The sequence below is a fragment of the Chenopodium quinoa genome, unplaced genomic scaffold (genome assembly GCF_001683475.1).
Source record: "Chenopodium quinoa cultivar QQ74 unplaced genomic scaffold, ASM168347v1, whole genome shotgun sequence".
Lineage (NCBI taxonomy): Eukaryota > Viridiplantae > Streptophyta > Magnoliopsida > Caryophyllales > Amaranthaceae > Chenopodium > Chenopodium quinoa.
In genome coordinates, this window is record NW_018744301.1 from 1,260,052 (window position 1) to 1,284,565 (window position 24,514).

Sequence of the window (24,514 nt, forward strand, 5' to 3'; positions counted from 1 at the left end):
AACTTTATCTCTAACAAATGATATGTACTTATATTTCATAAAAGTCTCTCCATCTAAGGATTGTAGTGAGAATAAGATCACAAACAATGTATTAAGTATGTCACATGCATGATATAATTTTCTAGATTTGTTCCTCAAGAAAGTCAATGAACATACCATCTCAATCAATATTATTAATACTATATTATTTAGAGTAGAAGTTTCTATTTGGAGTTTCATCCATTTCAAAGTTCATGTTATTTGACTATTTCCTTCCAATCCTCATCCAACAACACTCAATTAATTTAATACCCTCATTTTCTTGTTTAAATACCAAAATGTTTATTTTCCTTTTTGCCTTTGTCATCAAACCAACCAAAATTCTCTGTTTTATTATAATTATTACTTCATCAAACTTAAACTCATTTCCTCAAAAAAAAATGGTGAGTGGCTTCATTTGTGGTACTCATAGTTTCCCGCGTGAAGACGATGAATATGAACGACAAACTCGAAGCGCGGATTCTTCACCTAGGCGATCAAGATCCAAGAGCAGCAGCAACAAGAACCCGTATTCGAGCCGAGGGCTAGACAAGTTTACAGCTCTTCTAGCAGAAATTGAAGAAAAAAGACAGCAAATCTACTCACAGGTTGACCCTGATGAAATCTCCCTTGTTCGTTTCTCCTACTCGGGCGATCATGATTTCAAGCCCATTGTAGTCAAGGCTAAGCACAAGGCTTCTCCTGATCGAGTAGTCGAACAACCAAAATCTGATACTGATTTAAAGACAGCTCATCTAAGGAAGCTGCAATCTTCAAAATCATTGAATGTCAGAGAAGAAAATAAAGCTGAAAATGAGATTAACATGAAGAAAAAGAAAATGGGATGTATCAAAAAAATAAGGATTGAACAATGGAAAGAACCCAAATTGATATTATTAATGGTTGTTATATTAATCTTGGTGTTCTTGGTATTATTTGGGAGATCATTTGCAATTATGTGCACTTCAATTGGATGGTATGTTATTCCTACCATGTCAAAAACTTCTGTTTCTCCAACCAACTCGAAAGTTTCGAAGAAAGACTACACGATTCGAAGGCTAAGTCATAAGACACTTATGACAAATGAAAGGCACAAAATCCTTTAACAAAACATCTAATGGAAGAACTTAACATCGAAACCGGCATTTGAAAGTTCTTACATTTGACTAATTCTAGTCTAATTCTAATCATGGCTGCTTTAAGTTGTACATTTTGTTAGTGCTGTTCATATTGTTTGAAAATCTTGATTTTGTTTCTTAATTTAATTTATGTTGAGTTTAGGAAGCTGAACTCTATTTGGGATATGAATCTCTGTATTTCTCTGTAAATTACTTAGAAAAGATAAGGATAGAGGATGAACTGAGGGTTGAAGAGGACTCTGTTTAATGTTCTCTTGTATTTTGATAACACTGATTCTTGTTTACGTGTTGTATATAGTTATATACCTTTCAAATATGGAGGCTGATGTAAATTACTTGTATAATAACCCTAATCCAAAGTTTTAAACCTTGGACTTTTGTATATTCTAGTGAGGAGATCTCGGCATTTTACGGGCTCTTCTGTCAAGTTAATTGTAATTAGAGTTTTTTTTTTTTTTAAAAGAAAATTATACTCTTTCCGTCCCTTATGAACAAATTGCCTTTTCTAACAACCATTAATATTAATTTTTTTTATCAAAATTCCCACCAATTTGCAACAATATTTGTGCAAATTTAACTTTTCTATGTAAATTTTGTTTTATCACGTACTTTTATTACTTTCTCTCTCTACTTCTTTGCATATCCAATGTCAATTACATTTTCAATGTACTTTAACTATTTTTATTTGTATTTATTAATTCTCGTGAAAAATGCCCATAAGGGACTATCAAAAGGGGACAGAGGAAATAATACCAATCTCCATTTTGTAGTTTACAACTTTACATGTATTTCTTTTTAGCAAGTTTATTTTAGTTGAGACGTCATCATTTTAGGTAAGTTTTACACCTACATTTATTACTATACTTCACTTGATTTATTATTCTGTCTCCCCTCCTAAATATGTATGCCTAAATTGAGTATGTCAACTAAATGCGAGATCCTAAATTATAATAATGTGGCTAATTGCACAACTTTATACTCGGTATATGATTTTAAAAAAATATACTCCGTATATATATGTTGAATTTAGTCAAGGGTCTTTTTCCTTGTGAAATTTTATTTGTAGAAAGAAGCATCCACCATCTAGAACTACAGAAATTAAGAGTTGACTCACAGTCGAGTAAACCAACATTGGGGTTCTTATCTCGAAGATAATCCATGAATCTACATCAACCTGTCAAGGTCCCTGTACATTTTAATTCCACTTAGTACATCCTTACGCCCAAAAATATACTGCAGAGAAAACGCAGAAACTGTTTAGTGTGGGAGACTTGGATGATATAATTTACTCGTTGGCTAATACGTTTAATGTGTTGGTTGGTATATTTCATTTGTTGGCTAATGTATTCTTTTATTGGCTAATACATATTTTGTAAAAAAAAATTAAGTTTTTTTTTTGTTGCCAGATATATGACGTCATTTGGATTATATGTTACTTTAATTGGCTGATATGTGTATATCTTAATTGTTAGCTTATATGTTTTATTTTGTTGGCTAATATGTTTATTTTCTTGGCTTACCCTTTGCTTTTGTTGGCTGATACGTTTCATTTGTTGGTTGATACACTTCATTTGTTGGCTGATATACTCCTCTTGTTGGCTTATATGTATCTTTTGTTCTCAAAAAATTCTATTAAAAAATTAAAATTCTTTTAATAAGTTTTATTTGCATTTATAATATGCAACACATAAGAATTTAAAGTATAGATAGTAATAAATTCAAATTTGAAAAAAAATAAAATTATTACATAAATCCTTAAATTTCAATAAACTCTATTTCAATTGACTATTATCATATATTAATTAATAATATATAAAGCTAAACTTTTAGTCAGGCCATGAGACAGCGACACTTGACATTCCAACTTTTCGCCAAGTGTCGCGCCACGTTGGATGTACTTATAGACTTCATAAGATAAATTAATTAGTTTCAATCAAATTTGGATAGAATTTTAGAATAAAATTGTTAGTTGAAAGTTTTATTTTTGATAAAATACCAATATTTCATAGGTATAAGTTGAATTATAATTTTATTCAAAAAAAAATATTAGATTATAACTCTAAAATATTTCATATGTGTAAATTGAATTATAATTTTATTTAAAAAATATTAGATTATAACTCTAAGAAAAATACCAATTTTTTTCGGTGTCTAGAGAGCCCATAAGGACAAGGGTGAGAATTGATCCCAAGACCTCCTAGAATCGGGAGGGAAGCTCTAACCACTTGAGCTATCCCTCACTCTCATAAAATACCAATATTATTACTAGTCATTTACATGCCTACTACATAGTTTAAATCGTTACAAAAACACATCAATTCCTAACTAATTTCGCATTAAAGATATATTTTGAAATTTGACATATAGATTAAAAATTTATTTCAAAATTTAAAAAACAACTCAGGCATCGCACGGATTGGGGCACAAAACTAGTTATTAATAAATCTTACTTTATTAATCCGTACATTGCACGGGCCAAAAACTAGTGTTAGTATTATGAAACTACACCTTGAGTCAAATCTAACAATATGTCACACGAGTGTTTTAGTATATTCTTCGTATTAATAAGAAAATGAAAATTAGCACTCTAATATGAAACAAAGAGTAACAAATTTAAACGGAGTACTCTCGTACATTCAAGTGGTCATTTTCACATGCTTACGTCAAATGTCATAGTCAATTTCTGTATTGCCCACCATTCTAGCAATTGATGCAGCCTATGCATAAGCATCTCAGATAGATATTAACAGTCAAATTTGATGTGCTGCTGAAATTTTGGGTTTCAGTTGAAATTCCTGCATACCAATACTGATTTTCCGAGATCGCAAACAAAAACACCTTGTAATTTCATTTTGTACTCTGTATTACCTTAAATTATCATCAAACACTAGCGAACCTAAGCTGAACCAAATGTGCCAACTAAAGGCAAAATGCCAGCCTCTGAACACACAAAGCTTAATATGCATCACAAACATATGCAATTGGTACATCGTGTTCATAGCCATGCAAAATATATTTCTCTACCGTCTGGTTCTAGCAATTAAAAACCAATTTGCCACTCAAAGTACACTCGGTGATTTCAGCAGCTGATGTGCTGAAACAGCAAAGCTCACTGCACATTGGAGTCATCATCAGGTTCATCATCCTTCATGTATTTCTCTTGTACTGCTGCCACTGTGGAATACTTTGTTAAGTAAAACAAAACAGCATGAAAAGTATTTGAAGACTTGCAGACACCTTGGAGGCATTACCGCCACATATTTGTGATTCCTAGCTAAAGGGGATAAAACCATAACCCCTACTTATAATAACGCATATATTAATGATGCAAAGATTGCAAACAGCAATGACCAAGACAGACAATAATATTTACAGCGATGATGACAAATTATAAAAGAGCCCTTCTTTAAAAACAACTGCCTAAGTTAGTCACCAGAGACTTTCTCAGCACTACATATCTAATTCCTAGTAGTAATGATAGTCTTAAAGGGATAATGCTGATACTTAAACGGGTATATTATATGATTCTAGGGATATAAGTAGTAATTACTGTCGGCACATCTATTAATGTTATTACAAGATTGGGTTGCAAGAATTGTTTATAATTCTAAGTTAATAACATTGTATGTTGTTTCATCAGCCTCTCAAATTAGAACACAATTTTCCTTAATGATTCTGAGTAATCTCAGTTGAGTAATATAACTCAGAATTGCTCGAATTGTCAAAAAAGAGCTCAAGCGATTAGAAATATACTAGTTTGATGACATTAATTAAAGAAATCTGAATCAATGATTAACAGGACTCAGGAGTGTAGGTGACTAAAGATGGGGGGATTTGAGGATGAATTGGAAAGAGAATGAGACATGAGTTATAAATTGAGGAATGTGGGAAGCTAGTTTGGGTAAGAGCTATGTGATTATGGAGGAAAAGATAAGGAATTGAGGGGAGAGGTGAGAGTGCCAGACAGCTGACAATATTGATAAAGACTAAAGGGAGCAAATTCGTTGAAGAATGGTTATTAATTTAAAGGTTATAAATAACAGAGGAGCAATGAAAGAGAAAGTAGTTGACATGAAAGGGGAACAAATGAAATGTTAAAGGGCAACAATAACGAGGGATCAGATGGTGTAGATCTTCTATATTCGGTTTTCACTATATACCTTGTTTTCAGCAGATCCCTTCCATGTGTATATATATAGACATTAAACGGGAAACAACGAAATGAAAAAGCTCAATTTCAAGCGATCAGACTTGACAAGCGGTAATTCCACAAATAATAAGTAATTTAGAACAAAGACACCACGAAGGGTTAAAAAAGGATATCTGTAATAATCCCAATCAACTTGGCGAACTGCAAGTTTGCTGAACTCCACTGCACTTCCATCTATGCCAGCAAAGATGTACCCATTGGTCTTGTCGATCAATTTAACAAGGTTTCCAACACTTTCCTTGTCCTAAGAAGTCAGAAGCACTGAAAAACATATCAAATACTGAAGCAAAACACAGGAATGAATCCAAGAAGCATATGGAAATGACAGCATGCCTGGATGTCCAATGTTGTGAAATTCACAAGGCTAAATTCTTCAACAACCTCACATAGTTCCTTTGTGAGCTTCCTGCAGTATGTTTGCGTATAGGTAGTTAGGAACTCAAGGGAAAAAATGTCTGCTTTGCCAGACAAGGACAATGTTCTAGCTATTCTTTGCTCCTTCAATATTAAACAAGGATCTTACATATTTCATTACATAAGAGAGATAATATGAAAACAGCTGGAAATGGGATAACAAAGCACCGGGACAAACAGTCCAATCAGAAAACAAAAAAATTACAAATTAACCCAATTTCTTTGATGCTCCTCTAACACATAACTCTTAAATGCCTCCCGCCACCTTCCTCCATAACGAAACTAGATAAGTGACTTGGTCCCACAGCAGCTCATGATTAAAACACGAGAATTTGTTTCAATTACACAACATATAATTGCCATAAAAGCATTGTGCCACATCAACTTTTCCTTTCGTTAACCAAACCCCATAAAATGAGAATTCCTCTAACTTAGAAATGAATTCCAAAGCCCAAACATGTAAATCCCAGGCATTATCGCATAAACCCCAAACACAGGTGCATTACAAGGTGAAGACGAATAAAACATTTGAGGAAATTGAACAAACAAAAAAAGTTCTCCTTTCAAAAACATCTATTTCCTATTGTGTACCTCACTAAAGGGGAGAAAAAGTAATGACAAGAAATTGCACAAAGTCTTCCAAAGATCTTTGAGTTTGAAAGCAAATTACATAACTTATTGACTGCTAATTTCAGGAGAATGATTCTGAAGGGGATCAGATGGTATGAAATGATGCAAAATGCTCTTTGAGCAAAGAATCCCTGCTTACAGATTGAGAAATTAAGAAATGAGGGACACTGATTTGTAAAGTTTTTAAGTTAACATCTTGTTTCCTTTCGAGTCTTTGAATTATGCTACTAAAAGCTACCCAACTCTTACACCCAAAGTAAAACTGAACATAAAGGAAGATCCTATATGCTCTAGTGACTTATTGGCCAGAAAAGAAAAGACTTATAATAGTTGAATTTGGCCGGGGATGAGTTGCAAAGACAAAGCAATATGGTATTCTATGACCTTAAGTAAGCAGATGGAAATGTGTAAGATAAAGATACCAACATTTCTTAGCATGCAGGGTTAGGTAGAATCATTGTTGAAAATAAGAAATGTTGTTATGCCTAGTCACACAGATATTTTTGGAGCCATCATAAATTTATAAGCCTTTCTCAGCCTCTTGGGTAATGGACATCATTGCAGTCTGGATCCATATGAAATGCCTGAAACAAAAGTTCAATCAAACAGTGGTATATCTTAAAAAAATGCTTGAAAAGGGAGTATGAGCCACTTCATGACTGCTTAGTGTTACTTATAATCACTATGTCATGTGGCCTACGACCCCTCATATATAGCTACAGGAAGAGCTTGAGAGGCTAAATAACAGGAAAACTTGCATGGATACGATGGTGCATTGAAGGACTTCTGATATACATAGAAGGGTCTATTCTCAATAATTTAGGAGCTATATATATGCATTAAAAAGGAGTATTCTGAATTTGATCTATGTCTCAGATAAACAACTTAATTTTGACTTGAGCTTTGGTGACAAATACAAAGAATCAAAGTTTAGAAGCACTTCCCAAATATTAATTTATTTCTGTTCTTTTTTGGGGTGGGGGTGGGGGATGGAGACCTTGACTTGTTTAACATATGGGATCTCTCTATTACAAGCTACAAGAAAGCATAACTGCATAGAGGTCCACATACAAATATGATTACAAGGAGAAGGATGGATGGAGATATTAGTTTTAAGGGAATACTTAGAATCTAGGAGGAGATACTTGCCTATATTAGTAACATTAGCAATATGCAAAAGATTACACGGAGAGAGATGGACGGAGATATGGAGCATTTCACTACTGATAAGGGTTGTATCATACCTTTAAGCAGCTAACAATACACAAGTGTCACCACATAAGAGCCTAATACTATTCAACATTGCTCTCGATGACAATGTGAGAGAGATCAATGAAAAACTAACTTTGAGTAATATAAATCATTAAAATCAAAGAAACATGGGCACCAAAAAACATCAAGGGAACAAGGATGCCTCAAACTCAAGAACAAGGATTACAGAAATTGCCTGTTAGTAGGTACTATTGAGGCTTGTTGGTAGGTAATATCGTGGCCTATTAAACTGTTGGTAGGTGGTACCGTGGCCTGTTGGTTAGTAATATCATAGTAAAAAAATGACAGTAATGAAAATTAATATATATGTAATTTGAGGGCAAGCCTCTTGCTAATGTCCATGGTAATTGAACTTCATCCCAAAAACATGTGCTTCTTCATAATTTGCCATAATTTGTTCATATGTGGTATTGAGTGGTGATGAAAATATTTGAAGAAACACACATGTTTGTGGGTGGACAATTGGACAAGCAATGGTCACTAAAGGTAGCAATTGAGTCATTTGGATTGGGTTAATTCAGATCGGGTCATTATTTTATGTATGACTCGTTCGGGTAGATTTTGGGTGCCAAACGGTTCAGGTCGGGTCAGGCCATTTTTTAGGTGCATTGCCAATATGCTTATCTTAAACATTTAAGCAATTACCAAAATCGGGATTCTACTTTGAATCGGTGAGTGGGGTAGAATCGAATCGGTAAAATCGAATCGTAGAATCATACGATTCTACTAAAATGTAAAATTGGGCTTCAAAATGTAACAAATGACTACATACATAATTTTATATCAATGAGAATGATAATAATATATATTGTTAATACCATAATATTGACATACAAACATAAAATAGTTTTTCAAGTAATTTCGCACGCGCATAACTCAAACAATACACTATAAACTATAAAGTCGGATTATTGGTACACATTCTTAACCATAGAGTACACAACAGTTGTTAAATTATGAAAAAAAAAAATAACATTGTTGACTCGTAAAGTTGTTTTCCCTAGACCCATGCATAATTAAAAAAAAAAAAAAAAAAAAAAAAAAAAAAAAAAAAAAAAAAAAAATCCAATAATGATAGAAAACTATGTGTCAAGTTAGTTCATTTAACGAGATAGCTAAAGAATGACAACTACAACAAACTCATGTTATAAAAGTGTTTTTTATATGCCCAAAGTTGAGTGCATGAGACTCATGAATACATTCTTATGCCCAAAAAATTCAAATGGTTGGATAGAATCTTAAAAATTATTTAAATTGATGTTTCATAAGCTTTATTATGATTTAGATTGAATAATATGTAAGTCATTGACTAAAGTTAGGTTCAACTATGACACCCTTACACTATTTAGTCTATAACATAAATTATATAAATGATATAGGTACGAAACCAATTCTATTAGAAAGTAGACTTCAAGAGCTTTCCAATAACATATTGTAAGCCTAATTCCGACTTCGAAATCAAAAGTTATGGGTTTCGAAAAATCAGATTTTTTTGCAGAAGTAGTACGGTAGAATCGGTATAGAATCGCAGAATCGGTACCGATTCTAACTGATTATTCTACAGCATAACGATTCCGCGATTTACATCGTTTAGGTGGAGTACGATTCTACGATCCGAATCGCGATTTTAATAACGGTTTTTTCACCAAATGCCCTTGAACTTTTCAAAATTTCACCAAATACCCTCAAGTTTTTCAAAATTCACCAAATGCCATTGACGTTTGTTAATATTCACACTGTGACCTCAAAATACTCCTGACGTTAAAGTTCTGTTAGCAATAAAATTTAATTCACCAAATTCCCTAACGTTGTTAAATAATTACACAAAATACCCTTATTTTTAAAAGTACAAGTGTACAACATCTAGTTTGAAATTTAAGGAAACAAGCCGTTAGTTTTGATTTTCACCCTTTATTTGCATAAATACTCGATACATAACATCCTTTTATTTGCTTAACCACAATTTTTTAACTCCTTGAGAAATCAATCTAAATCACCCTCCTCAATGTATGAGAATTTTTGTGTAAGAATTGCAAACAAAACTTGTTGTAGTAAGAGAAAATTTGTAGTAAGAACTTCTGAGTCTGCTAGCTAGTCCGTGGACAAGCCCAGATTGTTTACTAGGGTGGGTATAGACTAATTGTCAAGCCGCATAAAAGGGACTTGAGTTTGCTATATTAAGTCCGTTGGACAAAATATGAACTATAGCCCGATCCGTTTTCCGTCCAAGCCCGTAAGTAATCACCTCTATTTTATTAGGCCCTCTTTTTCTCTGTTTGCGAGGTCTCCAACACTTCTTTTTATGAATAGAGAATGTTTGCAACTCTTACACAAAAGTACTCATACATTGAGGAGGATTATTTAGATTGATAACTCATGGTGTTAAAAATTTGTGGTTAAGCAAATAAGAAAGATGCTATTTATCGAGTATTTATGCAAAAAAGGGTGAAAATCAAAACTAACGGTTAGTTTTTTTAAATTTCAAACTAGACATTGTACTTCCAAAAATAAGGGTATTTTGTGTAATTATTTAACAAAGATAGGGCATTTGGTGAATTAAATTTTATTGCTAACGGAACTTTAACACCAGAGGTCACAGTGTGAATATTAACAAATGTCAGTGGCATTTGGTGAATTTTGAAAAACTTGAGGATGTTTGGTGAATTTTTGAAAAGTTCAAGGGCATTTGGTGAAAAAACCGTTTTAATAACATTGATTATTAGAATCATTGATTATCGAGTAAGATGGGTCAATAAAATGGGTTTAATGGTCAATTGAGCAATAACATGAGACTTCTCTTACAAATTTACATAAGTTACTTAAAATTGTAGAAAAGCTTGTCAAATTGGAGTGAAATTGTTCAACAATTAAAATAAGGGTAAGCATTTAATTTCTTCCCTTTTTTGAGTATAAGTTTAGGAATGTATGACAAAATCACGTATAGATCGATGTAATTAATGAAAATATTTCATTAATACTTTCCTCTTTTAGCTTCTTATACAAAAGTGAAAAGCACATTTTAGCAATCTAGGTGTAGCAAAAAAAAAAAGAAAAAAAAAAAAACTAGACCTCCCTAATTATTTGGAGATCACACATGGATCTCAATTTGATGCGCTTGCATTAATAAAATTCATGAAAAAACTCAATACAATAATTTTTTTTAAAAAAAAAAAAAAAAAGAGGTTTAAAAAACAACAGACTTTCTAAGCACAAAAAAAATAATACTTCCTCTGTTTCTCAATTGATGCATCCTTTGCATATGGCACACAAACCAATAAACGGGATAGAGGGTGGAGTAATTGACAAATTGTCCATTTGCTAACCATTAAGGCTTAACTAAAGGTAGAGTTTGGTCCCACATAAAGTTGAGGATACGTTAGAAAATTTGCACATAAAATTTTACTAAAAATAGGATGGATGCAGCTATTTTGAAACATCCCAAAAAGGAATAAAATGAATCAATTGAGAAACGGAGGAAGTATAAAATAAAAGACAAAAAGCAACTCAATCTCATTTCTGAAGTGCATGGTCACTTTGACAATGATAATTCACAAAGGATAGCTTTGGTGCACCTATATTTGGCAGCACGCAGATCTTGATCAAGGCAATGTAGCAAATACGATAAATCTTGTGCATCAGTGTAGAAATCCAGGTTAAAAGCTGCAATAAGGCAAAAGGCAAGTAAGAAACAAGGGAAATCCTACCAGTAAGTTAGCCAATTATAAGAGTGTTGTTCCAATTAATACCTAATTTCCCGTAGCTTTCAATAAGATCAATTTTAGAGAAAACATTTACATGAGGAAGTTCCATATGAAGCATTGTTGATAAAGATAGCAGTAGTGCACTGATATACTTCCCTGCATCACTGCAGAGATGGGCATCAACCAAATGCACAGCAGTCAGCTGCATAAGATTTATGAAAAGTAAGCTTCTTATAAATGACCAAAAAGAAAAGAACAGAAAGAAAATTTAGTATGCTAGTTTAATGAAGTGTACCCTAAGATTTAATTTCTTCACTAATTTCATTATAAAATTCTTTGCACTTGAATGCAAGAAAAATAGCTCAACTTGGCCAGGAAAATCAAAGAGCAGATAGTGATCTGCAAGGTAACAGTAAACATTATAAGCACTAAAGCAAATGCTAATATATACAGATAGATATGGAAAAAAGAAAAACCTTTACAATGCAAATAGAAAAAAGTATACAACCTTTAAGAAGTGGCTTCAATTTGGACTCCAGCCAATCAACATTCTTCTCCAAGTAATCCATACAATACACTAGACCTACAAAATAAATGAAACTGCTGATGAAGACAACTTTAAAAAAATATGTAAGAACTTCATAATAGTTGTACAAGTCAATGACTTTACATATTAGAGACTAAGCACATTCAGAAAGTTTAGAATGAATAGCTGCATCCATACTACCTTCTAAGTCTTTGTTTGGTTTACAAAGGAATTAAAATCCTATATTTTATGGGAGGTTATCTCTCTCGTGCAAATTTTAGAGAAAAAATTAACATGTTTGGTTCATACCATGTTTTTTGGGAAAATCTATTTTCCTTAAATTTCCAATTCTTCCACTTTTGCTTTTCTCAACAAACTATCCAGACTAACAATTCTCATGAAATTCCACATCCTACATTAAAATGTTGTCATTTGTCAAACCAACAAGCACTATGATGTGACAGTTATAAAAAAGGAATAAAGGAAGGGCCAGAGGGAGCATATGTCAAATGGCAGTATCAATGTATAAAAATGCACAAAGGCACACTAAGGCGATAGGGTTCCTGCTGATCCTAAGCAGTATGCTCCTCACTGGCTCACTGGCTCACTGCAGTGTGCCTCTGGTGCACCTCAGGTGAGTTTTGTGTGCCTTAACAGCACCATAGGTGTGCCCCAAGTGCATCTCAGGTGTGCCTCAAGTGCATTGGGAGCGCCTCTTTGAATGCACTTTGCCTAGCTCAAAAAAGCAGCTTCTAATGCACTTTGCTTAGCTCAAAAAAGTAATGCATCCCTTTGACCTAGTGCCTCTGAGCCTAGGCATGCTTTTCTATACACTCAGTAGTCATTAGTATACTGAACACCCACAAGGAATGTCCTTGAGTTCAACGTATAACGTCTTGTGACTGTTTTCCTTCTCTCCCAAACAAGAAAAGACCCTATTGTAAACCTTCATAGCTCTAGACACAAGACCTCAAATTGTAAATATCCTTGATCTTCCTTCTTTAAGAAAGCTTGGATCTTGGAAAGTAAAAGTGGCTTATGAATACTTATACGAAAATTTTCAACCACAAACATAAACATGGGAGGACCTCTGAGAATTATGGCCTTAACTTTGGAACTTAACTTTAAAAACGCTCAAGACATAAGGAGACAGCATTACAAAGAAGCAAAGCGCAATGTGGAGCTGTGAGCAAAAAGCACATGAGCTGCATTACTTTAAAACTAATAATTCTCCCTATAAACTTGAATGCCGCAAGTTCTCAGTAATAGCCATAAAAGACAGGTATATTTGATACAGATAATACAGAAGTTATGCAAAAGAATACGTAAAAAAGATAATAATGAAGAATCGAGAGAAAATAACAGCTATGCAAAAGAATGAAGATATTGCACTCAAGAGTCCAAGACCCCACCTATAGAAAGAACGATGAAGCGCTTAAGCAAGTCAAACCGGATATCAGCAAAAAAAAAAAATTTGATTCCTCAGACGAATATTCTCCCATGGAAACAACAGAGAGGATATTTCCTCTGAACAGAAAATATAGAGGTTAAGAGACCATGGGAGACATTAAAAAAAATGACTGACGAAGAAAAAGATCTCTCACAATGGCCACCAGAGGTGAAGGACAACTAGAATCGCCTGTTGCTGAAACTCTTTCTCTTAAACCAAATGATGAGGAACCACCCATATCAGCACAAGATGTGATTCATGAATTAGGGTCCATATCTTTGGGGATTACAGCAAAACCTACTCCCTTCATCCCTACAAGATTGCCCCACATACTAAAAAAGGATGTCCCAAAAAGATTGCCCCATACCGAATTCGGTAAAATTTTCCACTTGCTCTCTCTCTATCCATCTCCTCATTAATATGTGTGCCAAACCATAAGCACAAATATTCTCTGTGATCTTAAAAATGAGATTTTTGGGTTTGGGGAAATCTTGTACCAACGAAAGGAGTAATACGTAGTAGAAAAGGATGAGCAAATCAGCAAGTATATCGTTAGATAAATAATTAATTACGGAAAATGCAACATCATTCACGCAGAAAAGCCACTCTACTAACCAAGTATTGGAACCAACACCATATTATTAGTACTCTGAGCTACAATTCTCTCTTTGAAATACATCTTATTTTCTCACAAGACATCTACATCTTAGGACCACTACCAAGTTTTTAAGCCAAATACTTAATTTCTCACAAGAAACAACTTTCTTAAGACTGGTCTCCCACTTCTTAGGCCGAATACATATCCGTTATGTATATGGTTGCCAAGTTTATTACCCTTGGCATTACAGCAGCTTCCTCTGAAGACCAAATACAGTTTCCTGAAGTGATTATAAACTCTATTTCTGATGTTCATAAAATGATGGCCCATTTGCTCTCTATGGACATCCCTAGCTCTACTAGGACTAGGAGAATATTGCAATTAAAAAATCACTATTTTCTAATGCTACTTCAACAGTCTGACACTCATTCCTAAATACAAACCATTTAAGTAAGGGATCTATGTTAGTTACTATTTAGTTATCCAATGTACATAGGAAACTGTCAACAAAGTTGCTGAAAGTTGTAAATGTGTTGCTTGCAGAATAATTTACTAGCCGTGCACATAGCTCACAAAAGACTACACTCTTATATGGCCTTGTACATGTTCCACCAGCATACTACAAAACATGTTGCTTGTAAGCATATGCATGATGGTATGCTCCAAGTGTTAATGCCCAGCAGATCCACAAGGTCCATCTTAGCTGCTGCCTAAACTCTGCATTGTTAAATGTCTACAGAGCCGAACCTCCCTTCTCCATTCAAGATTATTTTTCTTACTCCCCTCACGGCCTCGCCCCTTTATTACAAAAAATCCAAGGTGCAAGGTGACTAATACTTAATAAATCAACAAGCTGGTAGGAAAAGCAGTGATTGGATCGCCCTGCTTTATGTTCATCATTACCCTAATCAGTAGAAATTAAAAATGTTATCCATGTAGCTAGAACATTCCTAGCTCATTGAATACAAAATTTTCAACATAGACTTCATAAAATAAGCCAAAAAACAAATCAAATAAGAAGGAAGCTGACCTCCATTAGGCCCTAGTGAATGCTCATTCATCACATCACTAAGGTTGACCAATTCCTCAATATTAACAGCACAGTCATAACTTAACCTCATGTTAAGAAAATCAATGATAGCCAAAAGAAAACAACAAAGATAACTTCCATGATCAGAAAAAATATAAATATTGAACGGTCACGTGTCAAAGAGGATACGGCAATGCATCATTTGCAGGGTCCAAATTGATTATAGCAACCTTCCTGCATTTGCAAACAGTAAAATGTCACTTTTATGGGCATCTAAGAGCCAGAATGGCAATAACCAAGAAATAGTTTTGTCCAAAGCTCGTAAACATTAGGCAAATAACTCCAACGAACAGAAGGGAAAGCAAACTTGAAAAAAAATGCAAATGATGGTAAAATATTAGGACTAGCCCGATTGTCATACTAAAAGTTTTTAGGTACTAGACATGGAATAACATTTGATTGGGTAATATCAAATTGATCTAATATATGAGTGAAAATTGTCATTAAATTACGTAGATAGGAATAATGTTAGATTTGATCATGAGGCTTCTAAATGTATCCCAACAACAAAGTAGATACTGTCAAGCACCAATTGCTTGTGGAAGTTGCAGTCCACATTATAACCCCAAGATGAAATGTTCAAATATCACTGATTAAATAATGAGGTAATGTACCTCTTCAAATTAATAATACAAGTCATACATAAATAAAATTGTGAAGGATGATTGCCGATGTCAAGCTCCATCCAATATCACCGATTTCAATTCCAACACAAAAGAAGTATCAAATAGATTAATAAGTATCCATAAACGGGCATAACCTTTCAAATTCATATGCCAGTACAACCTGAACCTGCCTCATCCTCATCCGGCCCAAGAGCGTAACTTAATTGACTAGTAGATTGAGTATTATAAGTACAAGATACTATAGCATTACAATATAGACAACAAAACTAGTAAATTACAAGTACATATATAATCCTAGCTAAAAATATTGATTTAACAAATAATCCTCAACATAAGGTTTAATTAAGCAAATTTCGACATATCTTGGCATCATCATTCATGCAACAGTTCTCAGTAATATAATATCAATATTCTTTAAATAAATAAATAAAATTGCTACATAACAAAGTTACAGGAGCAAAAAGAAAATATAATACGTAGTATCCAAAATACATAAGATAATCGGGAAAAAAAAATTACATTTTTGAATGATTAAAAATATGTTTACCCAATAAATGAAATTAACATAATAACAAATAAAATAAAAAATAAATAAAAAGAAGAGAAAAATAGGAATACCGTCCAATTTGAGGAAGAAATTGAGACATGCCATTGCAATAGGTAGTTTTTCCAGATCCTGGAGGTCCGATAACAACTTGCCCGAATACCATGCTTACTGGTTGTTGAATTATACCAACTACTTTTTTCTTCTTAAAAAAAAAAAAAAAAAAAAAAAAAAAAAAGGAGAATTGAAAGTGGTTAGTATAAGAGTATGATAGAAAAAAAGAAAAGCAAAAGCAGTAACAAAACCCTTTCAATGGAAGCCCGCCTACACTAGGTGAAATATGACTCAGAGAAGAATTGTGTAGAAAAGGGCAAAAGTTGGGGCATTCCGAGAATCGAACTCGGGACCTCTCGCACCCAAAGCGAGAATCATACCACTAGACCAAATGCCCTCATACAGTTAGAAATTGATACTATTAGGATATAAAATTAGTGCTCCCTCTGTTTTTAAGTTTTAGGAGAAATTAGATAAAGTAATAAAATATGGATGTAGTGGGTTAGAAGAAAGAATAAAAAATTGTAAAAGTAATTGAGAGAACTAGAGAAAAGATAATATGAAATTAATAATATATGATTTATGTTGGGTCCACCAGGTGAAAGAAAATGAATTAAATATTGTAAAAAAAACTTCGAAATAAAGAAATGGAGCAAGTATTAATTAATAACGGTTAGAAAAGAAAAGTAGAGCAAATATTTAAAAACGGAGGGAGTGCTAGTATATTTTTTATTTTTTTAACTTATGGGCTCTATCCACTACAATTTTAGGTACATAGTAGCAGCAAATATAAGATAAACTATTACCTAAGTTAACAATCTCTAAGACTAGGCTCTTTACTTCCTTCGAAGCTAGCGTTGGGTTTTGCAAAGTTTAAATACTCAACTTAATTACTATATGATCTAATCTCCAAGTGTGTTGACAACCTTCCTCCCAGCTCATACAATCCTCTTTGCAAAGCAAGCAATTCACAGTGCATTGTTGAACCCTCCATTTACTTGATGAGTGTCATAAATGGCACTCATTTGATGAGTTTTTAGGTTGTTTTTTCCTTCTTTTCATAGCTTTCTTTCTTATTAAATGCTTAGTTTTATGCATTTTCTCTTTAATTTCCTTTTTATCTCTTATTTTATGGGTTTTCTAGTGTTTTCTCCTTTAATTGTCTTCTTTTCGTGGTTGTAGGTATTGTACGAGTTTCAGGTCTTGATATTGGTGGCTTACTAAGTTGGAAGATACCTTTGGAGCAAGCTTATAGCATTGAGAAAGCTCAAGATGTGAAAAAGTGGTATGCTCCAAATTTTAGCTCTTGCGCTCTCAAGCCTCGCTCTCATGAGATCATGATGTTGAACTCATCGTCAAGTCCATTTGAATCTACTATGCTTATTGACTATCATGAAGACCTTGCGAGCGCACACGAAGACTCATTAATTAGCAACGCACGAAGCTACTTGGACTCGAGGAAACCAGACTTACGCGGGTGCGCAGCCCGTGCGCGGCTGCGTCTCCCTGGATTTTGAATTTTCTTGGCTTCGATTTCCCGCCTCCTATATATACCCTTTTTGTAACCAATTTTGGTATGAAGTTTATAGAAATTAATTTCATCATAATTTTAACTTAGCTGAGAGTTTCTCTAACTAGCTTTAGGGTTAGTTTAGGAGTAGATTTAGAGAGAGAAAGTGAAGGATTTCACTAGTGATTTGAGATATTAAAGATTTAAGGTAAAAATTGTATTCAAGATCTGCATAATCAATCAATGAGGATTTCCAACTCTATCTCATTTTATTTCTTTGTTTAATTTCATGTTTGTTTTGATTTTGATGTTTGATTCTTGATTAGTGGAATTGTTCTTCATATTTTGTTGATTCTTAATTTCCTTAGTTTCTTGTTGATCAGATTATGATTCTTGAGTAGTTGTTTTGCTAGGGATTAGGGGAAACTTATATGATTGATTGACTGTGATTAATTTGGAAATTATGTTGATTGACTGTTAAGATTAAAGTGATTAATGTAAGTTTACATGTGTGTAGTTTGATTAGGTCTTGAGAATTTTGCTAAATTGCATTGTAATTTCTAATGACACGACTCATTGATTTAGGAATTGCAATTGTCGATTGGTTTTGCTTGTAATTCTATTAGTTTGTTTTTGTAGAAACCACTATAATGGTTAGGAGATAGTTCTTCGATTCCAATTGATAGCTCTTATCATTAGTATTCACAACCTTTGATTTGCATGTTCTTCCCAAGTTGTTGCAATTTTTATGATTACTTGTTGATCCCCATTCCTAGTGTTTTATATGTTTGATTCTTTGTTTTGGTAGTTGATTAGTGTTACCTTCTTTACCTTTGACTTCGACTTAGCTTAGGCGATAATTGGAAACGCTTGAACATAACTAATTCTAGTGGTTCGACCGTTAACTTACCTCTATACTTGTATTTAGATTTGTTAAGTGATTATAAATTTTGTTTGGCTTAGGGAGGATTAGTCTACGACCTAGTTTTCCCCCCTATCAAAATGGCGTCGTTGTCGGGGAGCGTTGTCTATGTTTAAGTATTTTTTATTGCTTGAGTCTTGGTTTTTTTTATGCATTTCTTTTTTTGATTTTTTTCGTTTTGTATTAAAAAAGGGCATGTCTCTCATTTTCTCAATATGATAATGAGACTTTTTGTGAATATTACTATAGACTTGAGGGATTTCTTAATTATAATTGTTGTAATCTTTGGGAGGCTTGGGAGATTTGTTGTTTTGGCTTGAATGAGAAAACTAGGGATGAAGTTGAATGCATGTAAAATGGTGAATTTAGAGCATTATCAATCGATGATGCTTGGGATTTTTATGTTTGGTTTGCTTGGGATGTCTATAACAGGGGTTATCATGACTCGAATATCGATGTGTAATGTCTTGATTCTTCTAATATTAGCATGAATTCCAATGAATTATCATATGATCCCATGATTTAACTGAGAACGAATGCTTTCAACTCTAATTCCCCTATTGTTCATGATGATGAGGTACATGCTCAAGTTGATGCTAACGGTGTGTTTCAATATTCTTCATTTTTTACCATGTCTTCTTATGATGTGCTTTGTCCCCTAATAACGAATCTCATGTGCTTGATTGTGCCCCCACTCCCCAATGTGATGAATATGCTCATGATTTTAATGTTGTTTCTTCCAATCTTGATTACACTCCTTCTTCTTTTGTTGAACCTCAACCTTCTACACCTTTTGAATCTCTGATTGCTATTTTTGAAACTTAAATTAGGCATATTGAGCTTAGTAATGATGTTCGGCCTAGTAAGGAGTCGATTCTTAATTCAATGAGAAGTCAATTGAAGATGATGAAAAAGAGTGAGGAACGTCTTGAGGTGGAAAGAAGGAGATGTGAGATCTAGAAAGCCAATTGTTATCTTTGATGCTTGTTTGTGAAAATTCAACTTTAACGTGTGTGTTGAGGAGGATGATGATGATGATTTTGAGCAACTAAGTGTTTCGGGGATTTTTGTTTCCCTTGGGAGAGTTACAACTCAAAGACTGGATTCAGCAAGGACACTTGTACCTGCAAAACAAACGGAGCATCGAATGGTCGGTGGTCCGCCTCCAAAGGTTAAGTTGGTACGGATTCGGAGTAAAACGTGAGGAAAATAAGTTATCTGCTCGGATTCCAAGCGTAGGTGTTGTCTGTTTCTTGAGAGTGACAGATCAGTAATGATTGGAACGTGCCCCAACAAATGGGGGAATGTCCCTATTTATAGGGACCTTGGGAAGTGTGCCCTCCCTAGGGTTTGATGGCCTAGGGATTAGGGCACGCCGTTTTTTAAGGGCCCCTTGGGATTTGGGCCTTGAAGGCTGCCATTTCCAGGGGGCATATATGAGTGACACGTGTCACGCATCTGGAGGGTCCATTTGGACGCCTCCTAGAGGGACACGTGCCGCTCTCTCATTGGTCCACTTGGGGGTATTAAATACCCCAAATCATTTGGCCCTCACAAGAGTCACGTGGCATGGCACGTGGCGCCTGTGTTGGGGTTTGGTGAGTCCCACTCACCGCGGAAAAAACCCGAGCCAAGGATCACGCTCGCAATAAATAATATCACTAATGCATAAAATAAACACAAAAGGGAAATATAGGAAATATACCTTTGTCGCGTGCTTCGCCCGATAAATTGGGCTCTTACTTGAAAGCTTGGCCTCGAAAACACGAGAGCCACCGACGGAGACCCACCCGAAAGAAAAACTACCGACTTTTGGGTCCGTTACCTCGAGGTTAGCGAGGTTCGACCAAAACCCGAGTATTATATGAGTTTAAGAGTTTTTGCAAATGCAATGCTCTACTGAACTCCTACTCAAGCACTCTTCCTAAAAACCCAAGTGGGTATTTATAGGGAAGAGTGAGAGTGGGAATTCTATCCCATCAATGTGGGATCATGAAATTCCACAATTTATTTTAAAGTTAAAATAAAATAAATAAGCAAACTAATAATAAATCTACAAATGTCATTAATACATGCAAAGGGAAGTGAGGACCACTTGGAGAAGGGGGGGGGACCAAACCTTCTCCCCACTCCTTTCTCTCCTTGTGCCACATGTCCCTCACACTTAAAACCTCCCTTCACATGCTTCCCCTTAGCCCACGGCCCAGCTACCCGCACCAAGGTGATGCAGGCTGCTTCTGCTCGCAGCTAGCAAGCCTTGCACGCTTATGCGGGTTGCTACTGCTTGCGGCCAGCAAGCCACACACACCTTGTGCAGGCTGCTGCTGCTTGCGGCCAGCAAGCCACGCACATCAGGTGCGGGCTGCTGCTTACTTGCGGCCGTGGCTGCCCTTGGCTGCTAGCATTGGTGCGCTAGCATGCACCAACTAGCCTAAGCTCGGCTTGGTGCGCATGCTAGCCACCATGCCACGCGTTATTCCCTTAGCACTCGGATGCTCGGGGCATTCTGATGCTAGGGGTATTTTGGGAAATATTGTCGATTTATTATTATTTGCGCGTCTCGTCTTTTACTATTTTTTACTCGACTTTCGACGCTCGGTTTCGACACTCTAAGCTCGAATTTCCGACGTCTAAATATTTAATACTCAGGCGAATCATTAATTTCTTCCGAATCAATTCGTCAAGTCGGTTTGTTAATTGCTTGGGTGTGACCCGAAGGGTTCAGTCAAGATTAAGCTGTAATATTAATTATACATTAATATTACTGATCGAAAGCGGCCTTCACCTAGGCATTCTGATCACTTGACCTTACTGAATATATTAACTTTCTAATAATTCTAAACCCACTATCAGAATAATACACATGTTCGAAGGACACCATTCCTTTCAGCCTGCGACAAGTGTTGACCTCTGATTGGCCGAAAAGTTACTTTTATAGTTCACCTGAATCTAGGGTTTTTACCTCAGATCATTTACCCCCTCTATAAATAGAAGGGTTGACCTCCCTTGGATTCACACTTGCGTGAATCTTTGGGAGAATATTTGAATTTGTGACTTTTGAAGACTTTTGAATTCTTCGGCATCCGACACTCGGCCAGCTCGTCCGCCTGTTCCAACAGACATTCCAGACCAAATGCCTCTTAGTACCTTCTTCTAAGGTAACTTCATGATCTTTTCTTTACTTATTTCTTTGCATTTTTATTTTTCAAAAATGATTTCCCAAACGCACTCGGCACGGCCTAGATTAGCGATCAGTCGGTCATCGGGGACGGCTGAATCTAGAACTAGGAGTGTCGAATGCTCGTTCGAGAATTACCCTTTGAGTACATCTCCAAATCCGATAGTGTCTGTGCCCCTGCAAGACACGATGGGCAGAACAAAGCATGACTCGGAGATATAGGACAAATGATTGTTGGTACCATTCGGAAAGCAGACGGTATACTCGGATGGCTCCATTAGGGCGCTTGTCTCCGAGATTAGCAAAGACCCTCTTGGCAACATTAGTACCCCAAGCGACTCTTTTTTAGAAGAGTGTAATGATGAATATAGAACCCCTAGGCCGAGTGGATTGGTACCGGATGCTGAGATGGGGGTAGACACTGCTGGCACCAGCCGGCAGACCCCCAGCTCTAGGGAAAATTCTAATGATGACTCTGTGTCATCATCTTCCGACAGCGCCTCCATTGACTCGGAGGAGGCGTAATCCAATCTTAAGGCTACCCGAGAGTCAATCTCCGTTAATAAGAAAGAGGGATGGGAAGAGCCGTCTGCTTCGCGACGACATGAACGTGCGCCCTATTACTTACACGTCGCCGAAGGCAGGCGGGAAAAGATGACAGGAGATTTTGGAAAGTTTATTTCCACCCATATCATGGGACATGGTTATCTGCTGTTCGTGTCAGATGCTGAGTACACAGTCACCTGGCCTGAGATGGCCAGCTATGGTGACTAGTGCTTCGGATGCTATGAAGCGTCCATCCAGGCAGGGCTGCGCTTCCCTCTCCATCCGACTGTGGAGAGGATTTTGGACGGATACCAACTGGGTATCTAGCAACTAGCCCCCATCCTTGGGTAAACATACTAGGCTACGTTACCGCCTGTGAGATGCTGAAGGTGGAGCCCAGCTTCAAGGCGTTTGCTCATATGCACTAATTGAGCAGGACTCCAAATGCAAGTGGGGTCAGCTGGTTCACTCTGACCAGTCACAGGTGTTATATGATGACTCTAGGAAAGGAAAACAAATGAAAGTACTGGAGGTCCAAGTTTTACATAATCTTTTCCCCGGATTTCCAAAGGAATAGGCAGTACAACTACTGGATCTAGGAACTGCCCCTGGCAGGGAAGAAAGCCCTGCCGCCTGTTCCTAGGCGGGCACAAGATCGAGGCCTGTTTACTATGGCTGTCAGAATAAACAAACAAACAAGGGTCAAGGAGGTTACCCCCCAAAGTTACATTCCCCCTGTGGCCTTAGTAAGAGAAGCCGAGAGGTAGCTGGCCACTTGAATTTATTTTCTTCGCTACCAATATTGATTTTTATTTGTCTAAGTTTCTAACTCTTATTGCTGTTTTATGCAGACATAGCAATGTCGAAGCTTCCTGGTCACAAGAGGCCGGTTGTCTCTGCTGCCTTCTACCGTTCAAACCTCAAACGATCGGAATTTTTCCAATAGAGGACAAGGCGGCTGTCAAAGGAGTCGACACCCTTGATGCCATATCGGCGCTTCTCTACAAGGAACTCCAAGATGAGGTCAAGGACCTCAAGGAGAAGCTGGAGCCCCTCTAGGAGGCGCAAACGAAGGGAGATAACCTTAGAGAGATGGTCAAGAGACTCAAAGGGCAGCTGCAGAACCAAGAAATCCAACTGAGGACCTAGTATAGGTCTTTGATGGAGGAGGAAAAATAGGCCCTGGTCAAACAAATGATGGATGATAACGAAGCCATCATGCGTATGGCCTGGGCAACTATGCAGCCATCAGCCGATTACCAAACTTGGAAGGTTCAGTTTGATAAGGCAAATGACGAGTTCAATGCCCGACTCCTGAGGGAAGCTAAGGAGGTGGCTGCAAAGGAGGCAGTTGCCAAAGAAGCCAAGAAGTGGTCCGACTCTTTAGATGACTCGTCTTCTGAGGACGAGGAGGATGATCAGGGGGAGGATGAAGAGACAAAGAAGCAGGCGTCGGAGGACAAGGCGAATGTCAATGCTGAGAAACTCCCCTGATCTATAAGCTTTTAGTTATCTTTTTATGCGGCCGAATGGCCGAATATTTGCTTTTCCGACCTGCGTGCCAATTATTTGCGTATTTTACCTGAAAGGAATGGTGTCCTTCGAACAAGTGTATTATTTTGATAGCAGGTTCAGAATTATTAGAAAGCTAATATATTCAGTAAGGTCAAGTGATCGGAATGCCTGTGTGGAGGCCGCTTCCGATCAGTAATATTAATGTATAATTAATATTACAGCTTAATCTTGACTGAACCATTTGGGTCACACCCTAGCAAATATATGAACCGACTCGACGAATTAATTCGGAAGAAATTAATTCGTCGCCCGAGTGATAAATACTTAGACTTCGGAAATTCGAGCTTAGAGCGTCGAAATCGAACGTCAGAAGTCGAGTCGAAAAAATAGTAAAAGACGAGACATGAAAATTTAATAAATCAACAAGACCAAAATACCCCTAGCATCGGAATGCCCCAAGCAAACCGAGTGCTAGGGGCATTTGATATAGCATGGTGGCTAGCATGCGCACCAAGCTGAGCCTTGGCTGGCTGGTGCGTGCTAGATGAAAAGAGTTGGAGTGGTAGATGGG

General features: G+C 36.1%; 2 protein-coding genes and 1 non-coding gene across 3 annotated transcripts; 1 reads left to right on the top strand and 2 right to left on the bottom strand.

Annotated features, from left to right (window-relative positions):
* The first annotated feature begins 312 nt into the window (after positions 1-312).
* On the top strand, positions 313-1,584 carry LOC110695592. Its single transcript, XM_021872804.1, has one exon. It carries the CDS (start codon positions 318-320, stop codon positions 1,122-1,124), a length of 807 nt encoding a protein of 268 aa, XP_021728496.1. The 5' UTR covers positions 313-317; the 3' UTR covers positions 1,125-1,584.
* Positions 1,585-3,937: 2,353 nt separating this feature from the next.
* Positions 3,938-16,642, bottom strand: LOC110695500 (GPN-loop GTPase 2-like). The gene is made up of 10 exons (XM_021872728.1): positions 16,293-16,642; positions 15,178-15,222; positions 14,989-15,068; positions 11,893-11,967; positions 11,680-11,783; positions 11,430-11,586; positions 11,256-11,343; positions 5,701-5,773; positions 5,481-5,611; positions 3,938-4,333 (listed from the first exon to the last, which is right to left on the bottom strand). Exons 1-10 carry the CDS (start codon positions 16,382-16,384, stop codon positions 4,267-4,269), a joined length of 912 nt encoding a protein of 303 aa, XP_021728420.1. The 5' UTR covers positions 16,385-16,642; the 3' UTR covers positions 3,938-4,266.
* On the bottom strand, positions 16,598-16,669 carry TRNAP-UGG. Its single transcript has one exon. It is a non-coding gene; the product is annotated as a tRNA-Pro (tRNA).
* Between the last annotated feature and the right edge of the window lie 7,845 nt (positions 16,670-24,514).